This window comes from Seriola dumerili, unplaced genomic scaffold (assembly GCF_002260705.1).
Source record: "Seriola dumerili isolate Sdu_G_001 unplaced genomic scaffold, Sdu_1.0 BDQW01000191.1, whole genome shotgun sequence".
Taxonomy (NCBI): Eukaryota; Metazoa; Chordata; class Actinopteri; order Carangiformes; family Carangidae; genus Seriola; species Seriola dumerili.
This window is the reverse complement of record NW_019174446.1, coordinates 2975289-2995944: the sequence shown is the minus strand read 5'-3', so window position 1 is coordinate 2995944 and position 20656 is coordinate 2975289. Positions and strand designations below refer to the sequence as shown.

The following is a 20656-nucleotide window of genomic DNA, read 5'->3' as shown; positions in this document are numbered from 1 at the left end:
TTATTTGAACATCTGTCATGCTGTACTGTCTTTTAAGGGACTGATTCTTCCCTCAAGTTTCTTTACCTTTTATATTTGGGAGTCACGTGACAATACCAGTAACACTAATTTAAAGGGATTCATTGTCAGTCTATTTCTACTGTATATTCTCAGTCTGGCCTGTGGACAGGGGTCTTTGCTCATGTTGTACCAAGACTTACTGTCGCCTATGAAATGCTCTCTACAGTTCTGTGAGCTGTTTTTACTATTTTTATGTAGCCTGTCTTTTCAGTCAAGTTTTTATATCCGTACAATTTCATTTTGATAAAATACTGAATAATAAAAGATTGAATTTTTGTTTTTGTCTTTGTCAATAATTAATAGAATTTAGTAAAGATTTTACTTTATCAACACTAACAAATAAAAAACAGTAACAGAACAGTATTAACTTTTCTTTGCACACGGGCCTACACTGGTGTATGAATGTCACAGGGATGTTATGGGTTGTTTTTTCTGTTTTTTTTTTTTTCCTGAGTAGCAACTTCACTGGCTCCTTCCCTCTCGTCCTGCCCTCCTCTGGACTGAAAGTGGCTGGAGTTGGAGTCAAACTGTCTCAGATCTCTGACGGAGCTCACAGTGCTCCGCTGTCTGTTGGAAGATGTCTCCCCTCGTTGCCCGCCTGCTGCTTCTTGTCTGCCTGGCTTTACCTCTGTATGGCGTGGAAAAGGTGAGAAATAGAGGATACCGAAAGGATCCTGACGCTGACAAGGTAAGAGAGAGCAGATAAGATATAACCATGCAGCCGCTATCATCATGTCCAAAAGTTGTGGCAGTCCACAGGAGATTTATGCTTTGTGACTTTTCATAACGATAAATTTAAAAACAAAAACAAAAAAAACCCGGATTACATCAAAGTATTCTTCTTCTTAAACGACTGAATTGCCATTTAGCCGCGTTGTTGTATTTTCAATGTATCTCCATTAACATCCATGTGGCACTTGGCATGTTTTGTCCTTTAAACTCATCATGGGATTAACTTTTTCTCTTGCCACGCACTGCTGTTTGCCAGAAATATATTTAAACGACTAAATCCCCCCCAAAAGAAAAAAAAGTAACATGCTGATTCAGCCACATGATCCACTTCAATGAGTGCGGTCACCACTTGGGCAAAATGGCCTTCAAAATTACCTGGTAGATGAGAAATGCTGTTACATAGCTTTTGTATGGTCAGCTGGTTCTCTATTATTCCAGGTCTGGCTGCTCTCCAGCGGGTTGAATGGACAGGGGGAAAAAAATCCCAAACAGGAAGTTGGGGTCTGGCTCACTGTCTGTCTGCCTTTCTTTGTTATCTGTCTGCCTGGTTGACAAATTTAAAAAGATTCATGCATATTTTTGATGGTGGGTGAAAGTTGTGATTGATATTATAAGGCTGATAAATGTATTATCTTTTTATTATCTGCAATTATATTTTTTAATATTCTCAAAAATACCTAAAATTCACTGGTTCTCACCACCCCTAATCTTAGACTATTTTTGGTCACAATTACATAACCCTCTACACTGTAGGTGGGGAGTGGAGGAACAGAGTGGACACACATTCTCTCTTTAATCTCTTGGGAATCAAATGAAAGTGAAACTTGTGTTTATTTTGCTGGGACTCTGTGGACCCCCCCCTAACAACCCCCACCACACAGACTCCTAAAAGTCTACCCACCCCACACTGAGAACCACTGAGCACAAGCAGTTGCTCTTCATTATCCCCCAAAGTCATATTCTGCAGTTGGGGACCACAGTGGAAGGGTATAATGAATAGCATCTTATGTTACCATCTGTATCTAGTGCACTGGAAATGATGCAGAAAAGCCCAACTGCACTAGGCACTCTGGAGAAGGAAGATCTTCTTATTTGAACAACATGGTAATCAGAAAATCCTGCTTTGATTCCTCTTGAGATCCTCTGAATGTAAAAACTCTCGAAGCCAAGCATTATATCCACGCTCTGCATGCTCGAGGAGCGCCTCGGTCCTCGCCTCAGTTTTGACTAATGCATGAAATACTACTGATTCCTCAGCACTTTGGGGCAAATACAGCTTTTATGCTTCAGTTACAGTAATGGACTGTGTGCTACTAATATTCAGCAGGGCTGGATTGTAATTCATGCAGGCAGGCGTCACCACTATAGAAACGGCGGACTGGAAGCTAATATAAAAGTCATCTGTGTGGCTAAGTGGACAGAGGTTCCATTCAGCAGTCTGCTTTCAAAGGTCTCCAAAAATCCAAACCTTATTAAAACAGAGTCATTTCCCTGTTGAATATCAACCAAGCGGACTTCATGGAGTATGTGCGACATTTCCACATTTTCCCACCTATTAGCCAAGAGGCTTGGACGTTTAGTCCCTTTTCTTTAAGGATAAATTCCAGTACTATTACAGCACTTGCATACCAATACCACAACCTACTGGGGTAATCACAGACTTCTCAGTTTCCTATAGAGATGATGTCAGACCTTACATCTTCAGGTTGCTCCAGCAAAGCCACTTGATGGATAAAACAGACTCTCAAACATCTGTTCCACAGCAGCTGATTTTAAAATACTGTAATTCTCTCCACATTTAGCCAAAACTTCAGATTCACATGCTTTGAAATAGATTTTTCTGCTTTACCCCAGAGACTCAAGACTCAGGACAAGATTTTGAGACTGGAGTAAAAGCTCTTTGTTCTCTCTTGCCTCTGGACTTTTTTTTTTTGCCTTAATGCCTTTTGGCCATGTGCCCCCTATAACTGCTCCACAGCTGCATGCTGAGCAAGAAGGGCAGCGATGACCAAACAAAAACCCAGACCCAAATGCTTTTGGCATCAGTGTTTGCTTAAGGGCTTACGTGTCAGTTTACGTCTGTCCTGACTAAACAAATGAGTTTATGACGCTCACAAATCACCACCAAAAATTAAAAACCCAAGTCCAACTAAAAAAAGCTTTAACAGTTAACCTACGCGCTGCCGTCCGTTGGTCAAATTGTTTCTTTGAAAAACACATTACACGACGCTATTTGGATCTTCATTGTGTTTTTCTCTGTATGTGGTAGGTTTTTGGCAAGCTCCCCTGTCTCTGTGTGTGTGTCTGTGTGTATTTGAGTCAGCTTGAGTAAGATGCAGCATCTGTTTAAACATAGCAAGAGATTCTGGAGGACAATGAATCACACCGAGAGACGTGTGGCCAGACATCTACCAATTTAGGCTGTCACCAAGGCTTCAGTTCCTCATTAACACACGATCTGTCTCTCACTTGCTTCATGGCTTCATGGTTGCTGGTTCAATTGCTTTGCCTGGGGTTGGATCACATCTGTTTTTAAACTCATTTCAGCCTGATGGCAGTGTGTTTGTTTATATGACTTGTAAATGAGGTATAATCTGGCTTCTTGTGTGTGATGGTTGGATGGATGGCAGCGTTTAGGTGCCTGCGGAGCATGCAGCCCCAACAGGGATTTAACCCCGAGGAAGAAAAAAGAAAATCTGAAACAAGAAGTGTGATAGCAATAGGCTGATGTTGTTTTATCAACTTTACCTCTACTTCTTCTCCTCCTTGTTTTTACAGTTTGGCAGCTGCATGCAGGGGCCATCCGGCACCCCTGGCAGAGACGGTAACCCTGGGGCCAATGGCATTCCGGGGACGCCGGGCATCCCTGGCCGTGACGGGCTCAAAGGTGAGAAAGGCGAGTGCATCAGCGAGATCTTCGAGGAGCCCTGGAGGCCTAACTACAAGCAGTGCGCCTGGAACTCTCTGAATTATGGGATCGACCTGGGGAAAGTAGCTGTGAGTATTTTGCCGCAGAGAGTGACATGTTTCTGAGGAATGTGGGTGGAGGTGTGGGTGTTATACAGCCTACACGATGCATATCAGTGGAACAGTTACTTTATGCTGGTGTTGCAGGACTGTACGTTCACCAAGCTGCGCTCAGACAGCGCCCTCAGAGTCCTCTTCAGTGGTTCCCTCAGACTGAAGTGTAAGAACGCATGCTGCCAGAGGTGGTACTTCACCTTCAACGGAGCAGAGTGTACAGGACCCCTCCCCATTGAGTCAATCATCTACTTAGACCAGGGAAGCCCAGAGCTCAACTCAACCATCAACATCCACAGAACATCCTCAGGTATGACCCGAGTCAGAGGCTTTGTTGTGCAATCAAGAAACTTGCTGCTTTACTTATTATTTTGTGTTTATTATTAAAATTGTTATAGTTTAAAGCAATAGGTCAACGTTTTGGCAGATATGCTTTTGCTTTCTTGGTGAGAGTCAGATGAGAAGCTCAATACCACACCTATCTGTACGGTTAGTAAGTTGCTAGAGCCAGCTGCGGAGCTAGGGTACAGGGATAACGACTGACGTGTTCAGACAGCATTCATTGTATTGGACCCCGAATATTAACATGAAAAGTGAAAGCACTAGTTGTGTCAAGGATGAAAATGAGAGCTGAGAAAGAAGTTCAAACCGTGGCTTTTTCTCACCTCTGCACAGCTGAACCAATCAGAGTGTAAAGTGGGCGTGAGTGTTGAATCTTCGGTTTTGTAAAGTAACAGAAATGGTTGGACATATTCATGTCTATCGTGGAAAAGGGGTACGGGGAGGAGGTTTCCGGAGCTGTTTGACCATACAACAAGCACTTCTCTGGAAGCATTCTGACACCTTTGATATGTAACTAGCTTAGCATAAAGACTGGGACCAGTGGGAAACAGCTAGCCTGGCTCTGTGCACAGGTAGCAGAATCTACCTACCAACACCTCTAAAGCTCACTAAATACATTATACCATGATTATATGTGATTAATACAAAAACCAAAGTGCAAAAACTACAAGTTTTGTTTTATTTGGTGGTGGGGAAGGGGCTGGGGTTAGTAACTTCCTGAAGTCTTCACAGGTCACTGTCAGGATGTTACTGCTCTTGGTTTTAGTTATCTTTGTTTCCTGCAGGTACACACCAGCTTTTTATTTATGTGTTTTGTCTTGTTTTTATCAACTGTTGCTAGTTTTGTCAAGCTAAATATTCCGTTTCCCCTCTTTGTGCTATGCTAAGTGGCTGCTGACTGTAGCTGTATATTTACCAGCTATAATTAGAAGTAGTACCAATCTTCTCATCTAACTCTTGGCAAGAGAGCAAATAAATATTTTTATTGAAGTGACAGACTGTTTCTTTAAGTGGTTATTTAACTGCTTTGGATCCTGGGAAGCAACAATTTTCAAACTTTAAAGCAAACTTACACTCCTCCAATTAGACTTTGAAAAGTTCACCACTGTGTCAGAAAACAAAACAATTAACAAATTTCCATCTGTGGAGCTGGTCTGGGTGTTCCCTGAAGTTTATTTGCACCGTCTTGTCTGTTGTTTTCTCCTCAGTTGAAGGCCTGTGTGAGGGCGTGAAAGCAGGGCTGGTGGATGTGGCCGTGTGGGTGGGGACGTGCGCCGACTATCCCAGAGGTGACGCGTCTACAGGCTGGAATTCAGTATCCAGGATTATCATTGAGGAACTGCCTAAATAAAATAAAAAAAAAACAGTCGTGCTGGTATAAAAGTATGTTATCTGGCCCTCCAAAATGATCAGGTATGGTTTTTGCTGAGGCACCGCAGCATCACTGATGGTAACTTGAATGTTTTTTTTGTTTTGTTAAAATACTATACTAGATGTCAGGCCTGTAAACAAGAATACTGTGCCATTCTGTCGCCCAGAAATAAACATTGTACTGTAGCTTTTCTGCTTGTGGGTGCTGTAGAGTTCAGTGACCAAATAACAGACTTTGTGACAAGACATTGACGATATTTAAAGTATGTACTCATGTGACCTGTTTATATTCATTATTACTTTTAATAAAACAATCTTTTTTTTTAAGAATTTAACTCAATGATGCGTCAATTTATAATCACTGCAATGTATTAGAGGCTCTAACATCATGTAGTAAATTTAATTTAGCCACAGTCATATATTTATTATATTTACATATGTGAAACATAAAACAATGAGACAATAAAGATAAAGCATAACTTGGATTTTATAACAAAATGTTATAAAGCAATGCAGTCACAATCTGTTGCAAGAAAACAAAGATAATGTCAACCTAGAATGCATTTTTGAAGACATGTTGGTGCATTTAGACAAAACACCATCTCCATTTTTTCTGTTCACATACAGAAATAATTTAAGAGACAAACTAATATTACATACACATGCAACTAGAAACCTGAGGAGATCTCTATTTGCTGTTCATAATCAGCTTTTAACATTTCAGCTTGTGTCCCTTTCTGCCGCAAGAAAACAAAATGTAAACATACTACACTACTGTATGATGAAATATTTCACTTATCTCTCTTCCCTGATACAAGCCCAAAAAACAGACACAGACATCAGTTTAACACAACAGCATTGCATCCACTGGGGTGAACAGTCATGGTGAGAGTTTCGGATGAATCAGAGACAGATGATACCTCGTCATCACATTCCAGGATCTGTCTTGAAAGGAAGAAAATCCACTGTTGATTCTGTTACTCAGTTTGGCAACTTTCTCATTCATTTTCAGTGCAGATGAAAGCTTTTCACATCTCACATCAGCACATCTACATGTACTGTGGGAGTTCACTTTCAGTCTGCTTTCCTCTTTGTGTGTGTGAACTCAGGAGTCTTTGCAGCTCTGTGCTCTTCTTCTAAGCCTCATTTATTTTGTCCCAGAAGGAAGCGAGACACATTCTCATACACTAAAAAGGTGATGCAGCAGGCAGGAGTGACACGTATCAAATTGGGGAATATGCCTTTGTAGAAACCGGCGGCGCCTTCGTTCCTGCAGAGAAAGTGACAGAATAATGACCCTGAATCAAATTGGACACAACAGCCAAATTTAGAGACTGATACTAGGATGGCATGTTCAGTCATTTGTGAGAAGATTGCTATCATACCTCCATGTCCGTCTTATGACATCAATAACTCCATTGTATCTATTGTGCTGGTCTTGCAGGCGAGCTCGCACCACCTGATACGGGTATGTTGTGGCCACAGCAAATATTTTGGATAATGCCGCCATTGTGATATATTCCAATGCATTCTGTTTACAAAGACATACAAATGGAGAGAGAGTGAGGGAAGAAGAAATGAGCAGAGTAGAGTGGGAAAACTGATGCGTCATGTTTTCAACTGGTAGTCATAAACTGCGGGCTCAGTCTTACTAATCTGAAAAGTTACAAGCCGTAAGCTTGAGTTTTATTTCACGCTGAGCATGTTTCCAGTCAGTCTGTGGCTCCTGAGGTTAATGACTCACCAGCTTTGCATCGGAAGGCACTTTCTTGTACTTGCTGTAGTCTCTCTTGAGCTCCTCGTAGGCCATGAACTGCAGCGCTCCATGCGACGTGCCAAACAGACCGGGAACATAACCCTTTGAATTGTACACACTCTGTAAGTCAGTCACTGAAAAAACCCACAGCATATATTATATATAAATAGAAAAAAACCCTCCACTATGTCTGTAGCTCTATTTCTATTTAAATATATCTTCTGTCAGGTTGACACTGAGTAATCTGGTCACAGTTGTTCTGCCAGGCTAATAAAATTCCAACAGTCCTGAAGGAGCTGAAATGCAGTTAGAAATTCCTTTAGCAGAGATTAGTGCTCTACTACAACCAGAGGGTCGCAATGCCCTCTAGTGGTGAACCAATTACTCCAACACAAAACTTCATTACAGTCCAGCAAGACTTAGGGCAGTCTGGGCTGCAAATTTAGTTATAGTAATGACTTATTACCACTTTTCCTCTTGTGACACTCCACAAAAAAACTTATCTTACTGTTTTCATTAGCTGTCTCCAACTAAGATGAGTATTTCTTGTGTTTCTACAATACATAAAAGGCCAAAAATACACTGTCGTCTTACCTTGTATAGTCCAGGCACTCCTTCATGGCGGTAGATCTTGACCAGAGCATCCACCATCCCATTGTACTGTTTCCTGGTCGGGTCAGCATTGTACTGCAGCACCAACCGGGTCTTTGTCACCCAGATCGGGTTGGTCAGGGTGAGTGTTAGGACACCTGGGTAAAGAATAGTAGGGGATTGTTAGAGTGAAGCTTATAACATGTGAAAGACATTTTAAAGTACATTCAGCAGCCACTTTATTAGATACACATGACTGTTAACAAATACAATCATCTACTTCCAACAGTTAATGAGCTGTGTGGCTGCAAATTAAAATCGAAGTTCTGCAGACAGGATCAGATGGCTCAGTTACTCTAAAACCAAACAGAAAAGAGACCTGATTTAAGTTAATTGTAAAAATACAATTAACAAAATGTAAATACAAATACTTTAATATTCTCTTGACCAGAACTCAAGATAAGGTCATTTTGTATCAGTGTTATAGCATCTTTTTGCTTAGATGCAATTAAAGCAGCTACGAAAAACTTTCTCACTACCTTCAACACTTTTTGCTGGGACACTATGAGAAGGCTAATTTTCAACTCCTGGCTTAATCTAATTAAAAGTAAACGCATCCATGTGACCCTGTAGGGCTAAAATGAAGAGAGGGGCGATATACTAATTTGTATCTGCCTCCTGTCGGCCGAGGCCCGCCCAGAGCAGTATTATCTAGCTTTCTGCTGTTGACTGTGAGCTGATTGTGTGAGAATGTCAGCAGTGTTGGGATAAATGTAGTACGAACCTGCTTCAGCTGCAGACACCAGGTGTTCTGTGGCACTCAGTTCAGTTTGACGACCTTCCTTTGTGTACCCTTTGATTGCATTGTAGCTGCAAGGGAAGATTTGAGTCATAATGTAATGAAAGAAATTGGGAACTAAGACATGTCAGCGTTACAGAACATTTTAAATGTCAAAACAATTAACGAGAAATCTCGCAATACAGACATGATCGGACAGGCTTATTGCTTACGTACAAAAAGAAGTAGAGACCCCATGACGCTCCGGCACCCCAAATATTGGGTGTCACTCCTTGATACAGTCCTCTCAGTCCCTCCTGCTGCCAGATACTTTTCATACAGTGCAGTATGCCATTGTACTTCGGTCGTAATTCTAAGCCATCACTCACTGCAATACACAGACATTTAAGACCCTTGTTGAATCATATTTACATGCAGTATATTATTACTTGTGTCAAATAATACATTATTTAGAACAGTCACGTCACTGAAGCATACTGTATATTGTAGTGTTTAATGGTGGCCTCAGAGATATGACACTAGTGTGCTGCTTGGATGATCTATCTGCTCAAAACTTAACACCTGAAGAGTTTGTAAAATGAGCAGCACGGTGCCTTTGCAAATGAATCCTACATATCAGATTTCTAACCACAGTTCTGCATACATTTACTTCCATTTAAGGGAAAGAGATACAGCTCCTCACTGGCAGGCAACTGTGGGATTGCAGATTACTCAAATTACATTATTACAATAGACAATAACCAATACATTAAATATTATTTAATACTGTACCTGCAAATCTGATTTTGACCAGGTCCAGTGGGTGAAGCGCCAGTGTTGACACCACTCCCCCACTGAGTCCTGCGACCAGGTTTTCAATCTTCACATGGCCTAAGACCTGCTGGACATGAGCGACTACCGAGACAGCAGACACGGGTTTGCTGGGCAGTCCTGTCTCTGTTACGTTAACGGTGCCGTGATTGGGAGCGGAGCCCATGTTTATGTGTAAATAACTGAGCTAGCTGCTGTCAGCTAGCTGTGTTTACAACGCGACGTAAAGCTAAAATCTTACACTCACACGATAACTCATTGACAATGCTGCAAAAAGAAAATACGGTAGACAGTCGGTACTAACTCCCTGAAACGTCCTCATGCTTACTGCATGTCAGCAACTGAACCACGTTTTTGACATGCGGTAGCAGCCCATGACTAAAGTAAGATTACCCAAAATGTCAAGCTTCGGTACCTGAGCTCGACCTTGCTGATAGTGTTGAGTAAAAGTTAAGATACCACAATCAGCGATTCCGGCCACAACCTTCAAAATAAAACAACGCTCGCACATAAAATTAAGAAAGTATGTACTTTGAAAACCAAATGGCTTTATTTCCGCCTTCCTCGTGCTAAATGTTGACAACAGTTTCTTGACTTAAACGGGAGGACTGAACATCCCACAATGCAACGCGGTGTGACTGAAGCTCTTCCTCATCCACACATGGCTGGATTAACCAGTGCTTGCTAATATTTTTGTTGTTTAAATTAACTCAACTGCTTTTCAAAGCGTGTTTGTACTTTACTCAGCTACCAAATGAAAGTTAAACTCCTCTCGAGGAACCCGGATGACTATGTCCGGGAAACAAAGCTAGATATTCAGCGTGGTAAGTGATAAACTTTAAACTCGGAAAGGCTAAACATAGTTTGCTAGCAGGATGTTAGCTACTCTTCTCATCAAACAACAGCTGAAACACACATACATACACAATCTAATAAATAATGCCACTCAGAATTTATTGAACTTATTGAATTTAAGTCGCGTAATTATCTCTGTAGGAACTTTTGTTGTCTTGGATAAGAATAGGAACATAGTAAATAGCACACATTTCAAGATAGGCTGCAACATTAATACCCATTACAGGTTACTGAATGAAAACTGTAAATTAGCCTACAGCATGTGTGCCCCGAAGTAATATAAGACATAAGCGTTAGTTACATGTATGAATTGCTACAAAGAAATATCGCCACAATCAAAATAAAGTGTATTCACATAAACGCAAACATCGGATATATAACTATTTCAAAACTGTGTGGAAATTAACATGTATTGATGAGTGCAATTTTATAAAAAAAAAAAAAAAATGTTGTTGTCATCAATGCAAGTGAAATGTTCTGTCAACTCATTACCAAATGGCTACTCTCTTTTTAGTCCCTAGAAACTATGACCCAACTCTGCATCCGTTTGAGGTGAGCAGAGAGTACACCCGGGCTCTAAATGCCACTAAGCTGGAGAGGGTGTTTGCCAAGCCTTTCCTGGCCTCACTGGATGGACACAGGGATGGTGTAAACTGCATGGCCAAGCACACCAAGAGCCTATCCACCTTGTTTTCCGGTTCATGTGATGGAGAGGTAACCATCTGATGAAGTTTACTTTTTTTTTTTCTTCAGATAATTTGATTTGTTGTGATTTGAAGTGTTACATTGTACACACACCATTGACAGGATGTTTAATGTGATCCTCAGGTGAAAGTGTGGGATCTGACCAAACACGAATGTGTCCGCACGCTCCAAGCACATGAAGGGTTTGTTCGGGGAATGGTTGTCCGCTATTGTGGAACTTCTTTTTTTACGGTGACTGCTGCCCTTCAGAGAAAAGTTTTCAGAATTACATTTTTTCAAGCTGGTTTCTTATAAAGCTTTTATTTTACACCCTGGCATGCTCTCTGTGACAGGTTGGTGATGACAAAACAATCAAGCAGTGGAAAATGGAGGCACCAGGTTACGGAGAGGAAGAAGAGCCACTCAACACTATTCTAGGCAAGGTATGAGCAGTGGGCATCTGATTATCAAGGACAATTATGGTTACATCATCATACATCAGTGAAGTTACATTATGACTATCTTAAAAATCCTTGTTCCTTGTAGACTGTGTTCACAGGACTGGACCATCATCAGAAGGAGGGTGTGTTTGCAACATGTGGCCAGCAGGTGGACATCTGGGACGAGCAGAGGAGTAGCCCAGTCCGTTCTTTCACCTGGGGCGTAGACAGCTTCAGCTCTGTCCGCTTCAACCCTGTGGAGGTAAGACACCATGTATCCACCTTACTCAGACAGGTCTCACACTGCCACAGAATAAAGGACAGATTTCTCCACGTTCAAACTTTCCCCAATGTGTTCACTGTCAGACTCATTCAAAGCTGCTGATACCTACAAACGGTTTTGGTGTCTTTCCACAGACTGAACTTCTCGCAAGCTGTGCCTCTGACAGAAGTATAGTGCTGTATGACATGAGAGAATCTGCACCACTCAAAAAGGTAGGGGTCCATCATTCAGTTGATGCAGGTGTGTACTCCTCTCACTCCCCTTCTCTTCACAAGGATATGACATGATGTGTATCTACTGTATGTTTTCATTTTCTTGTTAGGTTATCATGACAATGAGGAGCAACACATTATGCTGGAACCCTATGGAAGCATATTACTTCACATGCTCAAATGAGGACTACAAGTGAGTTTAAGAAGGAACTCATTTGATTTATTTCCATTCGAACATTGTTATTGGAACTATATAAGAGCCGGTATGAACTGTCACTAAAAGGGCTAATTTTTGTGTCTCGTTAGCCTCTACACATACGACATGAGGCATCTGGACCGGCCAATCACAGTGCACATGGACCATGTCTCTGCAGTACTGGACCTTGACTACTCTCCCACTGGCAAAGAGTTTGTATCTGCCAGTTTTGACAAGACCATCCGCATCTTCCCCAAGGACGGCGGCCACAGCAGGTCAGTAACAGCAGGCAAAAATGACCATCCTAGTCACTGGTCACAGGTCTAAATAACAAAATGATTATATCATATCTTATTGTGCACTTTGGCTAATTGTCACCCCGTCATGGCTTATTGGGCCTCTTGAATGGAATTGAGCCATTGTTAATGTTATTAGTAACACCTGTGCTTTTCCTATTATGACCACTCAGAATGTGTGCTGTCTGTTGTTCTGATAATTGTAGCATGTTGGCGGCAGAGCTAATGCGATGTGCTTGTTTTGACTGACCTTCTCAACCCAAAACACACAGCCATTGTTTGGTTGCTATGTGACGTAATTGTACATGGAGTATTGTTTGTACACTTGTCAAGCTCCAGAACAAATAGCCACATTTGTGTTACTGTAGTGTTGTCGGACAGCCTGACAGCATGGGTAGGTCAGGGCTTAGAATGCTACATAAATAGCAAGTGATGTAGGAACTCGACTGGAAGCAGAATTATGGTATTTTTTTAGCCAATATAATCTATAGACATTTTTCGCAGCAGATGTTTTGACTGCGTCATGGCAGGTAAAGCACAGGTGTTGCTAATAACTGTACCGATAGCTAACGATGGCCCCAATTAGTCTCATCAGTGAGTGGACAATACCATGACCCCAGTACTAGCTCAGCTAAATTGAATGCAGTCGTTAAATGTTATTAAATACACCTGGGCCGTACTTGCACCATAGTAAAGGTCTATTTGGAAAGAAAACACACAGGAACAAACCTTAAATAAATAAAACTTGTAACTGAACAAGAAATCTGTCACATGAAAATACAGTACACCTATGTTTTAGTGTTCCCTAGTAATAGTCAGTTTTATAACCATGATCGTGATTGTCCCTGAACCTTAACCATGTGTTTATTACTGTAACCATGACGACGGAGGTCCTCAAACTATAACAAAGTAGTCATGTAGAAGACAGCTGTATGTTTCCTGTTTCCAACCAACAGTCAGCGTTGGTTGTGTTAACTGTTACTGCAGTTGTTCCCGAACCTTCACAAAGTATTTTTAACCCAAACTTTCCCTAAATCTAACCAAGTATTTTTTTGTGCCTCAACCTAACTTTGTTACGGTTTTAGAAAGCACTGAAATACGATGCTGTCCTGACGACTGGGGCATCAGGTCAAGAAACATTTGTACGTGTTCTTCTAGAAGACATGGACAAACAACTTATGTTGTCATTTAATTCAGAGGATTTGTTGGTTTTGGCTGGCCTGAGTAAACAATGACATAAGTTTTATTTTTAAGCAATTCAGTGCCTTAATTTCCACAATCTAACTTTATGATGAGTGCTATAGTATCAGTATGGGAATTGCAAAAGCATTTATTTCCTTATTTCCTTTGTTTTTCTTTTTTCTTTTTTGAAACTCAGGGAAGTCTACCACACCAAACGCATGCAGCATGTCATCTGCATTAAGTGGTCAGCAGACAACAAGTACATCCTGAGCGGCTCCGACGAAATGAACATCCGACTGTGGAAAGCCAACGCAGCTGAGAAACTAGGAGTGGTGAGTCCCGCTCGTCTTCTCAATATCACTCCTGCTTTCATGATTTCTTACTAAAGGCAACTTGCTTCTTCTTGCCTGCTTCTTGATAATTCCTCATCATAATGTCTGCGATCAATCAGTAGCTGTATTTTCCTCTGCTGTCAGACATACTGTATACTGTATCTCTCTCCAGTGTATTACCTGATCTTGTTTTATGAGTTAGCTGCATTTTTCGACACAGCCGTGGCCCCGTGCCCATCTCAGCAGGGTAAGAGTGGGTGACAATGCCAGGAGCTACGGCACTGCTGTTGCCAAATGCCCTGATAGATGCTGACTTAGGGTAGAATCACTCTCAATAAGTACAATGTACCAATTGGCACAGTAGCTCTTGTGGCAGGTGGAAGTCCAAAAAACTCAAAAGCATGTGCAGTTGTTCGACAAACCACTAACAAAAGATTCAGATGAAAGACTGCTTCTTTTTCCAGACACATCTCCACAGACATTTAATATCTTTGTTAGTGAGTGCCCAGTGTATTGTATCAGATGATATAGGCTGTGTTAGCAGAACTGATGGCTTTAATGTTATATTATGCTCAACTGTCAAATAATGCTCCAGTTAAATGCTGGGAAGTGTTCCAGTGCCCCAAATCCCAGTTATGGCTCAGTAATAAAGATCAGTGGCATCTTGTGTGCCATCTCCAGCAGCCATCTTTCATTCCTAATCGGATTCACTCTTGCTTATTCTCTTAATGCAGCCTCAGAGTGGAAAATTGGCCCGCTTTTGGCACTTGTTTTACTGTCACTGTGTAAGAGAAGATTTATTCGCAAGCTTTGCACTTAAAGAGATCAGACAAGGGCTGCTCCTATCAGCAGTTTAAATCGGCCAATCACTTAAAGCGGGCTACTCTGAACATAATGAAGCATTAACAATCAAGTTGTTCTGGGAGGGTCTTTAATTATCATGAAATGCTGAAATGCTGAATCAAGGCTTTGGTTGTGTCTGAAGGCATCACACTGAACTGATGGGGACTTCTCTGTCAGCTGATGCACACCACTCATTTTTGTGTGAAAACTTTGCACACAGTGGCCTTTGACTCCAGCGTAAATTAGACCAACACATTGAATCAGTCAGTTCCTGTTTATTTTCAGTTGGTTAAATGTAATTTCATCTGTTCTGGAAAAAATTGACTCAAAACCCATTTTATTTAAGGTTGAAAAGCCAACTGAACCTTTTTGAAACATTTGGATTAATTGACATTAACGTGCTGTACTATATATATTCTTAACAGATATATTAAGAATACATGAATAAGTTCATGTGTTTACAGTGTGATAAAATTGATTATGTAGCAAGGATTGTTTTATTATACATTTTTTTTTTGGTTTTCTCTTCGTTATGGTAACATTTTCAGTTGATTACTGACACCAGAGAACATGGTGACATTGCTAAAACATAAGCCAGAGAGGACATCACCCAGTCTACACAGGCTGTGTAGTGACAGCAGTGCAGCAACAACAGTTTAGTTCTCCATCAGTGTCTAGGATAGGATGCATTCAGTCACAGTTCTACTGTGTTGTCACCCACAATTTGAGCCCAGTACCCAGTCACTGTAGTTACATATGGAAGAATTTAATAAGATAGACTTGAAGTCTGTAAAAAATACCTTAGGTTATGCTTACGTGTGTCAAGCATAGTGAAATGGATGCCATTGCACAGCCTGTGTTTACAGGTGCATTGATTCGAACAGAAGAGGATCAGTTCCATCAAACGTGTGAGATGAACGAGTAGAATCAAGCGTAACAAATGCATCCTGTGTGGCCAGAGTGTGAGACAGACTATCCTACAGCTTTTACACAAACCTGTAAAGAGGAAAACATGAACGGTAAATTATAACCCAAACTTTGTAACCATAATCGTAATCATCACTTGCCATAGTTGTGCGCAGACACCTCTAAGAGATTATTACTAACATTTCAGGTGCTTTCACTTTTGGTTTTACCTTTTTAAATGAAGTGATTTAAGCAATCTAAGAAAACTGTTGGCTTGTTTACAGCCTGTTTTATCCTTTGCTAGTGGGAAAAAGATCCATGGCATAATTGTGACATACAGAGCAAGCATTTTTAAGTACATGTACAATAAAAGTGACAGTGATGCCTCCTCTTGATGAATGCTGCCCTGGTGGCTGTACTTCACCTCACAGCCTCGCCCTGCAGTCCGTCAAGTATGCTTCACCTGCAGTTAACGCAGATGACCTGCTCATGCTGCGATTGTTGTTTTGTTTTTTTAATCCTGACCTGCACTGTTGAAGGGACATGTTGGTTTTGTTGTTGCTTTGCAGGTACTGCTGGCACCTTGTTGTAGCCCAGTCAGCTTTTGGATAGAAAAGATTACAAAGTAGATTCACCTCTTCACTTTCAACAATGAAATTCTAGCAAAGTTCTCACGGTCTCCCAGTTCAGCTGCTTTCTAAATGCTTCAGCAGCTTTTTTTTTCGTCACGATGTTGCATTTTCTAACACATGGAGTTCATGGATTCTGTAGGCTTCACTAAACAAAACAAAATCAAAGTGAAGGATGTTCCTCTGCTCTGCCATATCCATCTTGTTGAGATTATACAAACACTTTGTTTAGCAGGCTAACCATGTGGGTATCCAGGGGAATTAGTTTTGTCGAACAGGATCAGCATCTAACAGATCTTCTCCAACAAATTGAATCTGAAACAAATCATTGCTTTTAATTAGAATAAAAGCCTTCGAGGAGGGCGGCCTCAGCCAAAACGAGTCTGAGTAGCTGCTGGTTTTTATGAGAGACGGAGAGGGAGGGATGTTGTTGAGCTGGTGTCTTCACTTTTTAACGGACATTGATTCAGTTTTGAATGAGGACATTGTCAAGCTGAAGTTACTGCTTACTGCACTGGCCAACATTTTATGATGTGAAACACCATACAGCAGCTGTCAGTATTTAACAAAACACCAGCTGAGCTGAAAGCAAACCACATCTTTTTAAACTTGTATGTTTAAGTAGCAAAAGTAAAATGATATAATTTGATGAATCTTGTCGTCAGCAACAAACTCCAGATTTACAATTGTCTACTGGAAATACTCATCATTACTGAAATCAAGACATTTAAGAAAACACCTCTTAACACTTATCTCACCAAGATGCTATAAGTGATATAATTCCCACTCGTGCTACAACTTTCCAAGTTAAATGCCTGTGATGAGGTCACTGAGTCATCTTCAACAGGTCAGAGTCAGCAACGGTCATCTTCTCTGGCCTGTTCTGATCTTCAGTAGAAGCCTGTTCATGGTTGGCCTTTTATTCAAATGTCTAAAACAATGTGTATCCCTGAAAACAACCGCTCAGGTCGTGTCATTTATGTTCTCAGAAACAACATTTTTGTAAATACACAATTGCTTTTGCTACCACTCTCATATCTGACTGGAAAATATGAAGCTACAGCCAGCAGTCTGTTAGCTTAGCACAACGACTGGAAACTATGGGAAGCCGTTAGCCTGGCTCTGTCCAGAAGTAATAAAAATCTGCCTGCTGGCACTTCTTAAATTCACTAATGTGTTATATCTTGTTTGTTTAATCTGTACAAAATCAAAGTGTAAAAACAACAAGTTTGCAGCATTATGCAGGTTGTGTGCCAGACTATTTCTTGGCCAGTTGCAGTATCTACACTGTAGCCAGTGTGCGTCTCCTCAAAAATGTAACTACACGTTAGGGATGTGGAGACCACATGTACTGTGTTTGGTCAGCTCGGCACTTAAAAGCTTGTGACTTTGATATGGACAACATTGTTACCAGCAGTCATTGATTTCTTTTCACTAAGTAATTGACAAAACCATCTCGCCCACAAGGTCTGTTGAGCTTTTGTTTACATCATGTGATCAGCTGGAATTTGCCCAGTTATCGTAGAATTAGTCAAGCAAGAATTTTAAATCTCAATTTTTAAGACAACTTGTATGAAAAGTTGAAAAATGTTTTTCTCCCAACTGGGCCAACTTAATGTGTCCATGAAGTGATCATGTGAAATGAAACCTACAGTTAGTTAACATTAGTCGACAGTCACCTGCTGTTTCCAAGGTCGAGAACAAACATTGAATCTCAATGTAACCAAGTATATTTTAACTTGATCAAATAGGTTTATGGTTTAAGGTTTAATAGGTTTCTGAATCTAATCAAGCCATAACGATGGCAGATCAGAAAGCATTATTGTAATTACCGACAGGGGTGTCGGATTAAAAAATGTTTATGTGTCATATTGGAACTATTTTGCTATTTAGTTTGGAGAGTGTCTTTCTAAAAAAAAAAAAAAAACAGGTTCTGAGAATGCTGTTGCTGTAAAACTTGAGTTGTATAGGGATAGTGTTGTGGAATGAGCAGCGTGTCATCTCGTCTCCTGTGTCATTGTGGTCCACTCCACTCCACTTCACCACATCATCTATTTCTTATCACTTTGTCTTGTTCTGCCTCTCAATCCACTCTCCTGTTTTCCCTCTTTTATTTTTCCACAATTTTCTCCATTTGTTTAATTTCATTTCATCTTCTCTTCCTCTCTGGTGTGATGTAGCTCAGCCCCAGAGAGAGGGAGGCTACCAACTACAGTCAGAAGCTGAAGGAGAAGTTCCAGCACCACCCGCAGATCCGACGCATCGCTCATCACCGACACCTACCCAAGAACATCTACCACCAGACCAAAGAGCTGAGGATTATGAAGGAGGCTCGCCGTAGGAAGTATGTGTTCATAATCTTCCTCTTTCAACAGTAATTATCTGCTGGGATAGAGGTTGTCATTCAGGGGTTCAGGGATGGCATGAAGTTCCCTCTGTGTCCATGTAGAGGTGATGTTGATTTGGGCTGCTGCCAGGATAGGTCTGACCTATGCAGTCACACCAGCCTAATGGAAAATCTCACAGATGGGACTGCCCCCCCCCCCCATGACATGATCTCAATAGGCCTTACATACGCATTTACCGCTTGTATGGTGGATTGATTGTCCCAGTTTGCCGTGTCGTCCAGTGATTCATAGCTCAGTCTGAGGCTCTTTTTTGTAATTACTGGCAGGATTGTGATATGTCAGATGTGTGTTTGGACTTGTGAATGATTTACCATCTATGCTTTATGCATTATTTTCAGGGTACATTAGTGCGGTCAGTGACGTAGGTGTTAGGTCAATAGTCTCATATTCAATCTGTTCCTCCCTCCTCCTTTCTGTTTGCTGACCTCTCCCTCCCTCCCCCATCCTTTCCTGAATATTCTCACGAGCAGATCGAGTTATTCATGACTCTTCTATTTTGTTTTTTAGGGAGAGGAATGTCCGCAAGCACAGCAGACCAGGAGCTGTTCCTGTGGTGTCTGAGAAGGAGAAGCATATTGTCACTGTGTTGAAATAAACAGAAGACCCGGGGACTGCCAGCAGGAGATGAGGTGGAGCCCAATATCACACCCATATGGGACTTTCACTTTCACACTGCTCTATTTCAAGAATAAAAAAAACGCTACAACCTGTTAATTGGGGAAGGACTTTCACTTAACAAGTTGTGCATCAGTCCAAGTACAAGGACACAGACTGTAAATGCATACGAGAACAACAAATCTTGTAAAGCCTTTACCTTCTGCCACAAAGGAAAAGATCAGCTATGCTTTTTCATTTGATTTCATTCTTATGATTCCTTTTAGTCAGGGTTTGGACTAACTTCCAGTTCAAGTGACTGAATGTGTTTTACTTTGGACAAGTTTTCATTTTCCATCACAGCATCCAAGACCTCCATAGCAATATAAGGACAGATTAAACTGATCCAGTGTTACAGAATGTCCCTTGACTTGGTATCTATTTGCATCATCCTTGCAACAATTAATGTTCCTCGTGTTTAATTATATATAGAAGTCTCTTTTAAATGAATAAAGTACAGATCAAAAATAAAATACAGTTCATTATTAAATAAATGTTTAAAACAAACCAGCTTGTATACGGTGTCATCCAACCATGTCTAAAGGCAAAAGTGGTTATATCTGCTCTGAGTGGCCACATGCGAATGCGAGTCAAAAAGCCTGTTGTCATAACCCCCTCCTGGCTGTATCCACGATCACTTTCCAACACCTCTGTGTCTTTTAATTTCAATTCAATGAATTACACAAATGGAGATAATGGCACACAATGGGATGGTTGTCATGACGCAGTCTCTCATTATTAATCATTAAATGATGATTGATAATGATGTTTGTAGAATATTCAGCCTTAAAGAGCAAGAACAGATATCTTGGTTTACTAGTACAAACAGCAAGCATTTTTTTTTTTTTTGGGATCACTTTTTCCATGTTTCCTCTCTGTTTTGGAAAACCTAATTCCCTTCTTGCAATCTGTACACATGGGACCGACACTGTTTGCTGATGTGTATTTATAATAAACTTTTAAACTAATGTTTTGCTTTGTAAAAATGTCAATTGTCATGATCTGAATAATTTAGAATTCAAACTTAATACCATCTTCCCTTTTGGACGCGTTGCAGCAGATCACTGCGCTGGTGCTAATTTACTTACAGCCCACTAATGAGGTAGAGGCTCTATCCTCTTTATGTTGCCCTTCAAATCCTATCAATTCTGCAGCCTGAGAGAGAGCAATGGCCATCTTTAGGCAATCAAGTGGAGGGACTTTTAGCTGGGGTCAGAGCTAAGAGATACAAGATGGGTCACCCCATGAGTGGCT

General features: G+C 40.9%; 3 protein-coding genes across 4 annotated transcripts; 2 read left to right on the top strand and 1 right to left on the bottom strand.

The window, feature by feature from the left end:
• The first annotated feature begins 560 nt into the window (after positions 1 to 560).
• Positions 561 to 5856, top strand: cthrc1 (collagen triple helix repeat containing 1). 2 transcript variants are annotated; one of them, XM_022753670.1, is made up of 4 exons: positions 561 to 706; positions 3571 to 3789; positions 3907 to 4123; positions 5364 to 5856. In XM_022753670.1, the coding sequence occupies exons 1-4, from the start codon at positions 638 to 640 to the stop codon at positions 5504 to 5506; spliced, it is 648 nt and encodes a 215-aa protein (XP_022609391.1). In that variant the 5' UTR covers positions 561 to 637; the 3' UTR covers positions 5507 to 5856. The 2 variants fall into 2 exon arrangements, with proteins under 2 accessions (XP_022609391.1, XP_022609390.1); XM_022753669.1 differs by having other exon boundaries at positions 561 to 748.
• Positions 5857 to 5977: 121 nt separating this feature from the next.
• slc25a32 (solute carrier family 25 member 32) lies at positions 5978 to 9926 on the bottom strand. Its single transcript, XM_022753668.1, has 7 exons — positions 9444 to 9926; positions 8889 to 9039; positions 8658 to 8743; positions 7877 to 8031; positions 7271 to 7384; positions 6912 to 7057; positions 5978 to 6796 (listed from the first exon to the last, which is right to left on the bottom strand). Exons 1-7 carry the CDS (start codon positions 9646 to 9648, stop codon positions 6670 to 6672), a joined length of 984 nt encoding a protein of 327 aa, XP_022609389.1. The 5' UTR covers positions 9649 to 9926; the 3' UTR covers positions 5978 to 6669.
• A 203-nt stretch (positions 9927 to 10129) lies between these two features.
• dcaf13 (DDB1 and CUL4 associated factor 13) lies at positions 10130 to 20370 on the top strand. The gene is made up of 11 exons (XM_022753402.1): positions 10130 to 10306; positions 10852 to 11051; positions 11166 to 11273; positions 11375 to 11464; positions 11568 to 11723; positions 11879 to 11956; positions 12067 to 12149; positions 12263 to 12427; positions 13827 to 13962; positions 18521 to 18684; positions 19256 to 20370. The coding sequence occupies exons 1-11, from the start codon at positions 10237 to 10239 to the stop codon at positions 19341 to 19343; spliced, it is 1338 nt and encodes a 445-aa protein (XP_022609123.1). The 5' UTR covers positions 10130 to 10236; the 3' UTR covers positions 19344 to 20370.
• Positions 20371 to 20656: the final 286 nt, after the last annotated feature.

Excerpts from the sequence above, each read along its gene's own strand:
- cthrc1 (XM_022753669.1), top strand. The coding sequence starts at position 638 with ATGTCTCCCCTCGTTGCCCGCCTGCTGCTTCTTGTCTGCCTGGCTTTA. Across the intron at positions 749-3,570 it reads AGGATCCTGACGCTGACAAG|TTTGGCAGCTGCATGCAGGG; the intron begins GTAAGAGAGAGC and ends TTGTTTTTACAG. Across the intron at positions 3,790-3,906 it reads TCGACCTGGGGAAAGTAGCT|GACTGTACGTTCACCAAGCT; the intron begins GTGAGTATTTTG and ends CTGGTGTTGCAG.
- slc25a32 (XM_022753668.1), bottom strand. The coding sequence starts at position 9,648 with ATGGGCTCCGCTCCCAATCACGGCACCGTTAACGTAACAGAGACAGGA. Across the intron at positions 9,040-9,443 it reads GGTCAAAATCAGATTTGCAG|TGAGTGATGGCTTAGAATTA; the intron begins GTACAGTATTAA and ends TGTGTATTGCAG. Across the intron at positions 7,058-7,270 it reads TGCCTTCCGATGCAAAGCTG|AATGCATTGGAATATATCAC; the intron begins GTGAGTCATTAA and ends CTTTGTAAACAG.
- dcaf13 (XM_022753402.1), top strand. The coding sequence starts at position 10,237 with ATGAAAGTTAAACTCCTCTCGAGGAACCCGGATGACTATGTCCGGGAA. Across the intron at positions 11,052-11,165 it reads CCGGTTCATGTGATGGAGAG|GTGAAAGTGTGGGATCTGAC; the intron begins GTAACCATCTGA and ends TGTGATCCTCAG. Across the intron at positions 12,428-13,826 it reads AAGGACGGCGGCCACAGCAG|GGAAGTCTACCACACCAAAC; the intron begins GTCAGTAACAGC and ends TTTGAAACTCAG.